General features: G+C 35.5%; 1 protein-coding gene across 1 annotated transcript in view; it reads left to right on the forward strand.

Annotated features, from left to right (window-relative positions):
• Window positions 1–9,593, forward strand: part of LOC306849212 (dihydropyrimidinase-related protein 2-like) — a 56,135-nt gene extending 46,542 nt beyond the window's left edge. Inside the window, exons 9-14 of the mRNA XM_079384089.1 lie at window positions 968–1,124; window positions 2,856–2,997; window positions 3,720–3,890; window positions 4,900–5,079; window positions 6,486–6,651; window positions 7,241–9,593. Of these exons, the coding sequence (XP_079240215.1) occupies window positions 968–1,124; window positions 2,856–2,997; window positions 3,720–3,890; window positions 4,900–5,079; window positions 6,486–6,651; window positions 7,241–7,332 (908 nt within the window). The 3' untranslated portion in view covers window positions 7,333–9,593. The remainder of the gene's footprint in view (window positions 1–967; window positions 1,125–2,855; window positions 2,998–3,719; window positions 3,891–4,899; window positions 5,080–6,485; window positions 6,652–7,240) is intronic.
• Window positions 9,594–14,692: the final 5,099 nt, after the last annotated feature.

A 14,692-nucleotide genomic window follows, 5' to 3' on the forward strand; every position in this document is an offset into this window, starting at 1 on the left:
TAATAATAATAATAATAATTCTTTGCATTTTATGTTACAAAAAATAAATGTGAAATATATTCAAAATACACAAAAACTAACCTTTATTTAAAAAAACTTATTTAAAAAAAAATAAAAAAAAATTAAAAATAAATATTTTATATTTTATATTTTTATCCAAGAAAACCATTCCAAACACTTTTCCAAATATATTTACTTAAGAAGCAAATTGACTATCAAAATTAAGTGAGTTTATGCTTAAAACAAGAAAAAATATCTGTTGGTGGGGGAAAGAAAATTCAAAATTTAATTAACACTTTAAATTAAATGTATTTTTCTTGTTATAATACATTTTGATACATTTTTCTGAAAACAAGACATTGTCTTTTATCTTGATTTAATGCATCTTTAATGCAAATGTGTAACTGTTGTGGAAAACAAGAAAAAAAAGATTTTTGCAGTGAAAGTACTGGTATGGAAATGGTGTTAGCATGTTATGCTTATATTGTGCAACTATAAAGCCACGGGTCAAGGGAAATGTCAATTCTAAAAATATTTTAATGAGTATCTGTAATAAGTATACTTAAAATGAAATTACTTCCTCCAGATTTGTGTGTGAAATAACAAACCTGAAAAAACAAACAAACAAAAACAGTTAAAACCAGCCCAAGCCAATCTAGTCTTCCAGTCTGGTCATAGCTAGTCTCGCGTAGCCAGACCTTCAGACTGACGGCCGTGGGCCTGACGTCTGAGGCTGAGACTAGGTCATAGCTGATTCAGTGGGCTGGTTTTAAAAGGTCTTGACCGCATCTTTAGCTGGTTAGGCTGGTTTTATAAAACGTTATACAGCAAAACAGCTCTTTAGGGTTTGAAATAGATCATAGTCTGCTTGTGAGCATGAGGCATTTAAGTATGAAGAATGAAGTAGCTCTCAAATCTAGTCCTAGAAGCGGTCTAGTGATCCTGACCCAGTGCTTTTCCTCCGCAGGTACCGTGGTGTATGGTGAGCCCATCTCAGCCAGCCTGGGGACCGACGGCACTCACTACTGGAGCAAGAACTGGGCCAAAGCTGCAGCCTACATCACATCTCCACCCCTCAGCCCCGACCCCACCACCCCAGACTATCTCAACTCCCTGCTGGCCTGGTGTGTGTCCGCAGCTGCTCTAGTGCATTATGGGACATAGACTGCAGGGGGTTAGTTGGACCACAGTGAGTGTGTGCAGAGCAGGGTTTAGCCATTAGCCACCTACTGTCATCTTATGCTTACTTTAAAGTGAAGAACATTTATGGGTGATCACTAGAGGGCCATATAAAAGAAGGATCAAGGTGAAATGTCTTGGCCAGGTGCAAGATCAAAGAGTATCATCACAAAATAGAAAAAAGATCTGCATACTATTAATATTCCTTTGTTAAATTTTTTTGTAATGTAGCTACTTTTAAAAAAATTGAAGAAAGGGAGATTAACAGTGTGCAGATATTTTTTTCTATTTTTTGAGGATCACTAGAGGGCGCCATTACACAAAGAAGAGCTTTTCTCTCTACTTACGATAAACTAAGATACAATACAAATGACAATGAAAGAACCCATTTTTACTTGAAATAAAATAAATGTTAACTGATGTAAAAGATATATATTATGTTCACTACTGTGTGTACACTTGGATGGGTTAAATGCAGAGCACAAATTCCGAGTTTTGTGTTTGTGTGTATATATATATATATATATATATATATATATATATATATATATATATATATATATATATTTGACCCTGGACCACAAAACCAGTGTTAAGTCGCTGGGGTATATTTGTAGCAATAGGCAAAAATTCATTGTATGAGTCAAAATTATTGATTTTTCTTTTATGCCAAAAATCATTAGGACATTAAGTAAAGATCATATTCCATGAAGATATTTTGTAAATTTCCTACTGTATTTATGTATGTATGTATGTATGTGTGTGTGTGTGTGTGTGTGTGTGTGTGTGTGTGTATATATATATATATATATATATATATATATATATATGTATGTATATATCCACAATATAAATATATGTGTGTGTGTGTGTGTGTGTGTGTGTGTATTGTTTGTATATATATATATATATATATATATATATATATATATATATATATATATATATAAACATAAACTTATTTTATTTAAGCTAGATGCCAAAGCATCATTTCATTTCTCATGTTCATTTAGTTTAACTTGATGTAGTAAAATAACTAATTAAAATTTTTTAAATAATAATAAAAATGACAAAAACAGCAAATAATTTAATAATTAATAATAAAAAATTATTAAAACTTTCACTAAATTAAAATAACAGAAAATATATAAATAAAACTAATTCAATGTATTAATAAAAAAAATGTTTAGAAGTATGAATATATTTAATTTATTCTCTCAGTTAATATGCAGTGCTAAAATTGCATGTATAATAATGATAAAATAATCAGCTAAATGTTTTTAGATGTATTTTTAATCAGCCTTTTCCAATTAATTTTAAGTGTATATGTGATGTTACAAATCATTTTTATGTGTAAACATTTAATTTACTCTCTCAATTAATATGCAGCCATACAATTCTATGTATAATAATTATAAAATAAATATTTTTAGATGTAGTTCAGAGAGTTTAGATGGAGCTTAGCATGTCACACTACCTTCCATTTTATGTCAGCTAGCAATATACAGAGGTACTGAATGGTTGCTTTATGGTACACATGCTATTCATATACATGCTATTGAAAAGTTCTTTTTTTAAAGTATACCATGGTATTACATTGTCCAAAAAAAAACAAGCATATTGCCATGTGCAAAAATATTACTGTTTATAAGTGTTCTGTGTGTGTTTTATTGCAGTGGTGATCTGCAGGTGACTGGCAGCGCTCACTGCACCTTCAACACTTCCCAGAGGGCCGTGGGCAAGGATAATTTCACCCTCATCCCGGAGGGAACTAACGGTACCGAGGAGAGAATGTCCATCATCTGGGACAAGTGTGTGGTGAGAGATGATTTATCTGCTCTATATGTTCATTAATATTATTACAGATCCAGGTTATATAAGGCAAGAGGAGTTTATGCATTTGTTACTTTGCATGCATTGGTTTATGCATTTGTTTCTTTTAATTTTTTTATTTTATTTTACTTTTTTAGCTGTATTATTTTTTGTACCCAAAATGGGGATTTATTATTCAATAGTTTCATATGTAAAATCTGATTAGATGAGCTATGATGCATTGTTTTGATTATTATTGTTAATTACTTTTATATTTAACATTTTAATTATATTCATTTGAATACATTTATATATATATATATATATATATATACACATGTTTATGATTAATATTCTGTTTGATGACGTGTTATTTTACAATCAATAATTTCATCTGTAAAAGCTTATTGGATATGTCATGCTGCATTGTTTTTTTTTTTATTTCCTTACTAATAACTTTAGTTAAACTTCCAATAAATAATAACCATATTTCTAATAACCATGCATATAATAAAATACTTACTTTACAAATAAAATAAAAAAAACCAACATGAAAAAATAACTTTTAAACATTACAAGGCACCTGTCAGTAATACCAGTCTGTTTCATGAAGTGCAAGAACACACTATACCTATACTGTGGTAAAAAATCAATGTAAATCTCATTACTGTATCATTCCTACAAAAAGTTTCTGACCCTGTCTTTAAGATGAATGTTCTGCTTCACAGGTGACGGGTAAGATGGATGAAAACCAGTTTGTGTCTGTGACGAGCACCAACGCTGCCAAGATCTTTAACATGTACCCACGGAAGGGCCGTATCGCCGTGGGCTCTGATGCCGACCTGGTGCTCTGGGACCCCGACGCCACCAACATCATCTCTGCTAAGAGCCACCACCTGGTGAGAAGTGTTTGTTTACAACTAAATAATTTTTCAAGTTTGGATTCAGTAATGATTGTCAGCTGAAAAGGAAGCTCTGTGGTGTGAATGTTAGATTAGTTCATCAAGGGCTGTTTGTGTTTCTGAATGCACTTTAAATGAACCGTAATGTGGGTGACACCATTAGGTCTGGACCAGCTCTGACGCCCATGATCCTCTGCTCTGAGCTCTTTTGGTTTTCTGCTGACTCACTCGCTCTGTCTGCTCCTGTTTGTCAATGAGACTGATGCTGCGATCTGTGCTGATTTAAATCGACCGAAATGAGATGCTGATGCAGTCAAATATAGAAAGAGTGAATTATCTGAGCGCTGGTGAACTCTGGGATATGTTAATGTACATTATCATTCAAAGGTTAGAGATTTATTCATTTATTTACAGTATTTTGAAAGAACTCAATACTTTGATTCAGCAAGGATGCATAAAAGGCATCATTTTACAAAAGATTTTTTCTTAATAAATAAATTCCACAATAAAAAGTGTCAGTTTCCACAAAAATATGAAGCAGCTCAACTGTTTTCAACACGGATAATAATCAGAAATGTTTCTTGAGCAGCAAATCAGCTGAAGGATCAGCTGAATTTCTGAAGGATCATGTGACACTGAAGACTGGAGTAATGATGCTGAAAATTCAGCTTTGATCACAGAAATAAAATACTTTTTAAAATATATTTTCTTTTTTTAATTATAATAATATTTCACAATATTACTGTTTATTTTTAATCAAATAAATGCAGCCCAATCAAATTATTAATCAAATAAATCAGCATGAGAGACTTCTTTCAGAACATTACAAGATCAAATATTGATCATTAGTGAATCTGTTTTTACCATAATATTTTAGGTTTATTTACTATTTTAGGCTGTGCTACTGATTGTTTTGATAGTAGAACCTCAAAAGCTCAGCTAGACAGACTTTCATGCAGTGTACTGGTTAAAGCTGAGAGCTTTTCCCTCATTCTGTCATTCTCAGGCGGTGGAGTACAACATCTTTGAGGGGATTGAGGTGCGTGGAGCTCCTCTGGTGGTGATCAGCCAGGGCAAGATCGTCCTGGAGGATGGGAACCTCCACACCACTGAGGGTTCTGGACGCTACATCACCCGTAAACCCTTCCCAGACTACGTCTACAAGAGGATAAAGGCCCGCAGCAGGGTATGTACACATACAGTACATAGACGCATATACAAACTAGGGCTGCCCTCGGCTACAGATTTTTCTGGTCGACTAGTAGTCGTTCATTTTAAGCATTAGTCGACTACTCGCACATGTATTAATAAACCATTTAAATCATTATAATGCGCCTTTGATTGTCTAGCCTACTAAGCGCTCAAGCACACGTGTAAAGCTTGCCACACACCAGCAGAAGTAATGATTATGAATGTGTCTGGGAAAAACAGTAAGGAGGGTGCATTAACATTTTAATAATGTACTGATACACCAGTGCTTTCTTTGTTTCCGGTTTAAGAGATGAAGTCGGCGACACTGACTCGTCATCTCTGCAGTAGTGATGCGCCTGTATGCACATTTCATATGGATTACGTAATCTGAGAATATTTGTTTTCAATTTGAATTGGTTCATTTAAAAGTAGACATTTTGCTCTCTATAGATATGTTTTTCATATCTGTAAGACAAGTATACACAGAGTTTCGGAGTTTCGCGCTCGAGCTCACAGAGACGGCAGAAAGCGCATCCTGTTTGCTTTCATTATTTTACAAAAGCTCAATGCTTCGTTGTTATTGTGAATGCACACAAATAAACGTATAGTCTTTACAGATTCGAAAGATGTATTACTCTTATCTGTATGACCAAAAATGACGGAGTAGGCTATCTTAAGATCAAGTGAGCGCACCGGCGCCTCCATCTGTCCAGCTTCCACACTCCACACAGACTCTTGAGCAACGCACATTTTTCTAGGTTAACATTAGATTGAGCAGCCATGTGAAGTTGCTAATACTTAACGTATTTCAGATGATAAGCCATATTTGAGGTCAATGAATGATACGCAAGCATCCTGCTCGATGTACTGTACAATAACCATAGACCAGCCGTAAACGATCTGTCCGTCACTGACTGCGTGACTTCGCCAGTGGATTTTTTTTCTGCGACTAAGCCACTAATAAAATTTGGGTCGACCAAGCCTCTTCTGTTCGACTAACGGTTAGTCCAACGCTATCTCACGGCAATTCGTACGTATTTTACGAGGTGGCTAATTCGTACGAATTCGTACGACCTCACTCGTACGATTTAGTATGATTTGTCTAAACCCCAGTGACAGGTAGGTTTAGGGGCGGGGTTAGGTGTAGGTCATTCGTACAAATTCATACGAATTGGCAACTCGTAAAATACATACGACTTAGCAAAAATCGTATGAATTTGTACGAGTGAGGTCGTACGAATTCGTACGAATTAGCCACCTCGTAAAATATGTACGAATTGCCGTGAGATCGGGCTGGTTAGTCGACTATTAGGGGGAAGCCCTAATGCAAACAGAAGACTCTTAGTTAAATTAGTCATAAATGATTAAAAATTTGTCTAATTATGCCATCTCTCATCACAGCTTGGTGAGCTGCGTGGAGTCCCACGAGGTCTGTATGATGGCCCGGTGTGTGAGGTCACTGTGACACCTAAGGTCATGACCCCTGTCACCTCCAGTAAGACTTCTCCGGTCAAACACACTCCTCAACCGGTTCGCAACCTGCATCAGTCTGGATTCAGCCTGTCTGGTGAGTATACAACTAAATGTCCTATACTTACTCTTGAAACAAACACATATTTACATTTACATTTACATTTATTCATTTAGCTGACGCTTTTATCCAAAGCGACTTACAATTGCTATATATGTCAGAGGTCGCACGCCTCTGGAGCAACTAGGGGTTAAGTGTCTTGCTCAGGGACACATTGGTGTCTCACAGTGGATTCGAACCCGGGTCTCTCACACCAAAAGCATGTGTCTTATCCACTGCGCCATCACCACCCCCCATATTTGCTAACATAATACTTTTTAGAATGACATACTACCATAATACATACAGCAAATCTTGGCTACATGATTGTTTATATAATCACAAAATGTAACTATATTATTGACCAGCTCTTAAGTTGGATGTACAAGTTTGTCCATCTTTTTCCCTATAAAATGTGGCTATAGTATATAGCAAATCTCACCTGCTTGATTGTTTATATCAATTTTTTATTGTTGCATACTTTGTTTTAATGTACATAAAAAAAGAAAATACTTTAATGCTATATAGCCCAAATGTTTGCTCTGTTCTTGCCATCTAACTCATTTTTCCTTTCATCATTTCACAGGGGCTCAAATTGATGATAACGTCCCTCGTCGTACAACTCAGCGCATTGTGGCGCCCCCAGGTGGCAGGGCCAACATTACCAGCCTGGGATAAAATCATTTACTCATAACAGAGAAAAAAGGATGGGGTGGGATGGGGGTTAAAGAAACTTGGGTTTTCACCCGGGATCAGTCCAGCCATCTGGACTGTGTCCGAACAAGCACACCTCTACTTCCTCCTACACTTTTGTCCATCCATCCACCCCTAACACCCATCCTTTTAACTCTAGTGTCCTGTTTTTTGAGTGTCTTTCTTAGATTAATAAGTTTCAGGATTACTTGGCATAGAACTGGGATACTTACTGGAAAGTTTGACTAAACGGCATACTAGCATTCTACTAATTCTTCAGTATGAATAATGTGCATAGTGTGATTTTTCTGTAAGCAGCAACCTACTGTACTGTGCAGTATGAAACAGAGCATATTGCACTGTGTACTGTATCCCATAATGCAATGCATCATTCAATTTCTCATGCGACGAATGAACTGGAAATAATATCAACTATTTCTTCATTCGTTATTTGGCCAGAATGTCTAAATTACATTTTTTTTTACATGCAGTTAGATTACAATGCAAAATAACTCTTTCTGCCTTGATAAATGTGACATAAACATGCAACGCATGCTTGTTTTTGGCCAAGTGTTCCTGAATCTTATCCAGCTAACAAAGTATTCTACATTCAAAGAACAGGAACTACCCAGCTAACAAAAATATATTCTTAGAATGTTTTGCTAAAGTTATTTTTCTCTGAACATTCAAAAAAATCCAGTTAAAAAAAAGAAAAAAGTTTTATTTTAGTTATGTGAACATAAGAGAAAACAAGGAAAGTTCTATTTTATCATTTTGCAAACATTATGGGAAAGTTACTTTAAATGTTCTCTGAACATTCTTAAACTATTAATGGTTAAAAAAATGTTAGACAAATATGGAACTAAAATGTTTCAGAAAAACATTCCATGAAGGATGTATAAATAACATTTTTGAGTTCACAATTAAGAACGTTATTAGAGACCAACTCTTAACGAACGTTCTAATAATGTAACTGGAAGAATGTTTGTTCATAACTTTGAGAAAGCCATGCCAGAACGATCTGACAATGTTTTGTTAGCTAGGTAGTACTATCCATCATTTACCTCCACACTTTAAAGTTTTTATTTGTTTGCATTCTGGAAATGAACAGCACAATACTTCCGCCTGTATCGTTAAGTATTAAACGTGCTGTCTCCATTTTGATTTGTGGTTTTTCCTTGTAGGAAGATCGATGAGTTATTTATTGTTTAGGATTCAAACCACGTTTGTATTTTACATTTTGCAAAAGTGTCAACTTTTCCACAAACGCCTGATTAATTACAAGTTTTTAGAATGTTGTTTTATAATGAACTTAATATTCTTTTTTTATTATTATTTCTATGTTATGATTTCGGTTTCAGGTTGGTGTTTCAACGCTCCCTGAAATCCATCACGTTTGTCTTCCTCACGTGTTTGCACTTTGTTATTTTCTCTCAGTATTATTTAACTGCAGTTTTGGAGATGTTTAGAGCAAAAAAAAAAGAGACTAACAGTGGTGTTTTTGGCCGTGTTGCGCAGTCCTGTGGGGTTTTTAGTGTGATTTGAATTCACTCATTTTTCGCTGTAAATGTCAAACTGTCCATTCCTACTTTGTCCCACAATTGCACGAAGGGTGTCTCACCAGAAACAATATAGTACAGTTGAGAAAATAAAGAAATACTCTCTGGGCAAACAGCAGATCTAGAGGGAGCTGCTCTTTTCATTTCGGTTTAGGAGGAAGGCGGTTACTATAGCAACGGTCCCGATAACTCGGTGTGGATGCTGATTAGTTACGACAGCCGTGCCGTGCTGGAGCGTCACCCCAGTAACCTCTTCACACCGGGGGTTTTATTCGTGCGGGGGATCTCGGCACGGGTTCGACCGTTCCCTGTGACGCCTCAGCCGCTCCACGGGGCAGCTACTCACCCCCTCCCGTTATGTTCCGTCCCGTCCCGCAACAGAACCGACCTTTACCGTGAGGACATTTTGAAGGTTGAAGTGACTCTTGTCTGTCAAACGGATCGTCCGGCATGTGTAAGGTTGAGCTGTATTATTCTAAATTAAACGTTAGGTCACAATGCTTTTCTTACGTTGCAGTTCTGCTTCGTTTTTATAAATCGAATTGCCTGCCTATTCACCAAGTGATAGAGTTCTTGATTAATGTCTGTGAGTGTTGTTATGACAAGCTGAACATTTCTCATGGAAGATATGTACACAATTCATCATTCTTCATGTCTTTGATTGTTACAATAAAATGCAGTTGTGAAAAAAAAAAAATGTACAGCTTGTCCAGTGTCAAACCACATTAATCTCAAACACACTAGTTCCATCCCTGTTAAGTATTTTGCCCTTCAGCTTCTTCACTGATGATATGAGGTGGTAATAGGATGATATTGTGATAGGGCTATATTATAGTGAGCCCATTTGTATTTAGACACTTTAATAGTTCACCCAAAAATGAGAATTCTGTCATTTATGGTTCCCATTGACTTCCATAGTAAATAAAAATAAAAATACTGTGGACATCAACGGGGACTATAACTGTTTGGTTGCACATTCTGCCCAAAATATATTATTTTGTGTTCGACAGAAGAACACATCGGTTACAACTTGAGGGTGAATAAATTACAGAATTTTTTTTTTTTTGGGTGGACCGTTATATGTACAGTCAGGTCCATAAATATTTGGGCACTGACACAATTTTCATAATTTTGGCTCTGTATGCCACCAGAATAGAAATAAAATGAAATTGAAGTGCAGACTTTAAGCTTTAATTCAAGGTGTTGAACAAAAATACAACAAAATGCTTAGGTGTAATGTAATTGGACAAATAAATATAATCATAAATAAAATGTAATTTTTTATATATTTTGTTAAGAATCCTTTGCAGGCAATGACTGCCTTAAGTCTGGAACTCATGGACTTCACCAGAGACTGGGTTTCCTCCTTTGTGATGTTTTCCAGGCCTTTAATGCAGCTGACTTCAGTTGTTGTTTGTTTGTGGGTCTTTCTGCCTTTAGTTTTGTCTTCAGCAAGTGAAATGCATGCTCAATCGAGTTGAGATCAGAATAATCCACCTTCAATCATGAGCTATTCCAAGCCTCCTCCATACTTTTTTCTTCCCGTCGTTGTGGTACAGGTTGATCTTATCTATTTCCAGAAGTGGTTTGCATTTTTAATTTTTATTTTTTATGTTTTTTGGAAAAATCTATTCTGGCCTTGTTTGCACCTTGTGGTGAACCCTCTGTATTTGCTCTCGTGAAGTCTTCTCCTGATTGTAGACTTTGACAGAGAGACGTCTAACTCCTGGAGAGTGTTCGTCTCTTGGCTGGATGTTGTGAAAGGGTTTTTCTTCACCATGGAGAGGATCCTCCGATCATCCACCACTGTTGTCCTCTGTGGACGTCCAGGCCTTTTTATATTGTTTTGTATATTCCACGTCATACGTGCGTAAACTACTATTCATCTGACTTGGCTATGAATTACAGGTATATTAATAGACCGATCATTTCACTTCATAAGACTTTAATATCCTATGTGTGCCACGGGGAATCATTTTTGTGTTTTTGTATCCTCTTTTTTGTCTCTCAAAGTAAGTGTAGGCTACGCCTTGTCTTGCATTTTATGAATCACCAAAAACCATGGTTTGGTTTCAGCTTGCTCTTCTAGTGAAAAAAGAAAAGTCACCTGTATACATGTTGAGTGGTGAGTAAATAAACAGCAAATTTTTACTTTTATTTTTAACTATCCCATGAAAGGGCTTGTATTCCTGCATACAAAACAAAAAACAGCAGTAAAGTTGTCTAAATTGTTGTTTTGAGATGAGACCTATTTTATAGTATTTTTATATATTATCATGTGTATGAAGTATTTATATTTTAACAGTCACTACATTCTGAGACCATTATGCGTATGGCGTGAAAGTGACTAGGTTTATTTGATAGGATCTTATACTAGCATATCTGTCTGTGTAAAGTTCATTTTTGTCCTCAGAATTCACTTAAAATTAATATTTATGTATTTATAAATAAACAAACAAACACATACAGTAGGCTACATACTAGTACTGATATCAATGCATGCAGTGAGTCACCTGTTCATCTGATTGGTTGATTGGTCTAGTCTCCGCCCACTCCGTTGAGAATGTTAAGAGCTCATTGATCGCAGCTGCAGTAGAGTTGGGAGGTTATAAAGCTTTCTTTAAGTTTGTCGCCAAGGAGCACTCTGGTGAGCACAGGCTACATCACACTGACAATGCTGTCAAATCAAATGCAGTGCATTGCTATGTTGAGCGTTTCGGATGTTCTGTTTATACAGACAATTCATATAAAGAGTGTATACACTCTAAAAAAAAAAAAAAGGTGCTATATAGGTGGTTCTTGGCTCGTAATCATAGGGGAACCACTTTTGGTGCTATATAGCACCATATCTTTAAAGGGGCCATAGGCCTTTATCACAGTTCCGCGTTCGAAAAGCGGAAGATTCAAATAGTAGCATAAAAGAACTTCCGCTGTAGCCTATCAGTGGCTGTGCCCATAGCACGGCATTCTTGTGGACTATTTATGTAGAATTAAGCACATGTACGTCTTCTAAAGACACCAATCTCAGTTTACAACAATTAATTGAGTATTATGAAACGAAGGAATGCGTATTTCGTGACTTAAACAGGAGCACGCGAGCCGCAATTCTTCACAGTCTGATCACTTTATTTCATCACAGAACAGTGAGAAAACTATACAAACAATGTATCACAGAATTAGCCAAAGCTTAAAACATTAATTATGACTAAAGGCTGTATAGAAGGATTAAATTAAAGGTTTAGTGCAAACTTGTTGTATTAAACATAATGCTCACATTTTTTCTCGCGCTGACTTTGATGCAATCCTCTACAATTGCATCAAATTGAAGTTGTTCAAATAAAGAAATATTTCCAGCCCATACCAGAGCGGGAGGTTAATCACAATTAATAAAATTCAAAAATAATCTTAAAAATTAAATTAAATCAGTTACTGTTCTGGATATTGTTACACATTAAAATGAAGGATGGCATGATGCATAGTATGGAATCGGTATAAATACGCAGTTTCAACATTGACGTTTATTGCGTCAATGTTCAACTAAACTAAGTTAGTTTAATTTTCTTCACAAAACTGGCGTCTGTCCATTGACAATATAGCAGGCGGAAATTCCTTTACGCTACTAATCGGAGCCAGATGTGATGACACACGGACTGTGATAAAGGCCTATACAGCACCTTTGTCAAATGGTGCTATGTAGAACCATAAGAGGTGCCATATTGCATTGTATTTCTTCAACAAAAACTGTGCTAAACAGCACCAACAGTGATTCTTTGGCTCATAATGAAACATAAAAGGGGCTTAACATGTTCTTTGTATGGCAGTGGTGCTATATAGCACCTCAACTCCCCATAATAACCACTGAAGAACCGCTGAAGAACCATAGGAGCTTAACAGGTTCTATATATGGTAGCGGTGCTATATAGCACCTCAGTCATGCCATAGAACCGCTGAAGAACCACTGAAGCACCAAGATTTGGTGCTATAAAGCACCAAAAGTGGTTCCCCTATGATTACGAGCCAACAAATGACTTTTAGTGCTATATAGCACCATTTCTTTTCTGCAGAAATGGAGTAGTGTGCTATTTTAACAGCCAAAGTGTTCAAACTCTGTGTTGTACTCGCATTAGAACAGTAGGAGGTGTTGTAGGTCAAAGAACTGGACTTGTGGATCATTATAATGTATTGGAAGAAATACAAAAGCGTACACCATAAACATCCAATTATGAGTCAATCTTTTGCATGTGCAGTATCATACTAAAAGATTACCATATTCAAAAACCATGGCTACTTTAAAAAAATACCATTGTACATCTTTAAAAAAAACGTAGTATATGTCCAAAAAAATTATATTTGTTTCGAAAAGCCATGATTTTCTCATAAATTATAACCCAAAACATGCTATCACCATGTTAGACAAGTTTTTTTAACGTGGTAATGAGTACTTTTGGTGCTTTTTGTTCATGTGTGCTCATTTGAAGGTATTTTATAAAGGGAGAGCGAAGGGGCACAGGGTGATTTCTGCCTCCCACATGAGAGGGCATCTGAAGTGATGCAAATGTACATGAGCTCCCATTTAAAGTTCCTGTCGGATGATGTTGAGCAGGCGCAGCACCAGGACTACAACACTAATGACCCTGACAGGTTTTTAAATTCTCCTCTGCTGTCTTGCGGCAAGAGCCCGTTATAGATCATTACATGACTGGCTATTGTCTGATCTTCTGCATACATAATTCATTTTTTAGCAGTGGAAGTGGGTCTATGGCAGGGTTAGAAATGAACTTCAAACACAGGGTCCGTATTTGCCCCCAGAACTGATTTTAAAGAGCCTTTTTTTACCTTTTAATGAGCACCGTTTTGCTCCTGAACCATTCAAAAAACACAGCATGTTGTCTATTATATATTGAATTGCAGTTAATTGAAGTCAATTCTGAATCTGAACCAGATTGGCTGTTAATTATGAAATCAAATCAAAGTGAAAAACTAAAAGAATCTCTAAATAATTAATATCATTCAGTGTGGGGCAGTGTAGTTTTCATATCATTGAGATACTAATTATTATTTAGAATTTGGGATTTTTTTAATTTATTATTTGACTTCTTGTCTATATATAGGACTCTGGATTTTTTTTCCATTTTAATTTATGGATTCTATTACAATGGTTAAATCAAATGTATTAATCAAAAACATGTCTAATCAATTGAAATCATGAAACTAAACATCTTATTAAGTTTAACAAAAAAAAAATTTTTTAGGGCCCTATGAAATGTCTTAAATTCTCTCTCTCTCTCTCTCTCTCTTTAAACTAATCTGGATTCCATTTTAAAGGTATGATGACGTTTTAATAACCAGAAGTCATGTCTAATTAATTGAATTCATATAAACAACTTTTTTACTTACTCATATTTCCACATGTTTGGAAATATGTTTTTTTTTTCAGAAATTCCCTTGCGCATATTTCTTATAAAGGGAAACAAAGTTTTGCATGACAGAGGTTTAATGTTAAAATGAACACATAAAAGAAAAATTGTGATTTATTCCTTAAAAAATCTACAGAAATATATAGTAAATTGTTTTGTTTTTTTTTTGGCTGGATTCTGCGATTCTGTCTGTTTTCTGTATCATGGAAATCATATACTTTTTTACTTTTATTTAAGGTTTAGCTATAATGTTAAACTAAATAGAAATGAGAAATGTTGCCTTGGAACTAGCTGTATTTTACTAGTATTTTTACTGTTTTACTGTATTTTACTAGTATTTTTATTTATTTTTCTTCTTTTTGAGGCCGA

Source organism: Barbus barbus, assembly GCF_936440315.1.
Source record: "Barbus barbus genome assembly, chromosome: 29".
In the NCBI taxonomy this organism is placed as follows: Eukaryota; Metazoa; Chordata; class Actinopteri; order Cypriniformes; family Cyprinidae; genus Barbus; species Barbus barbus.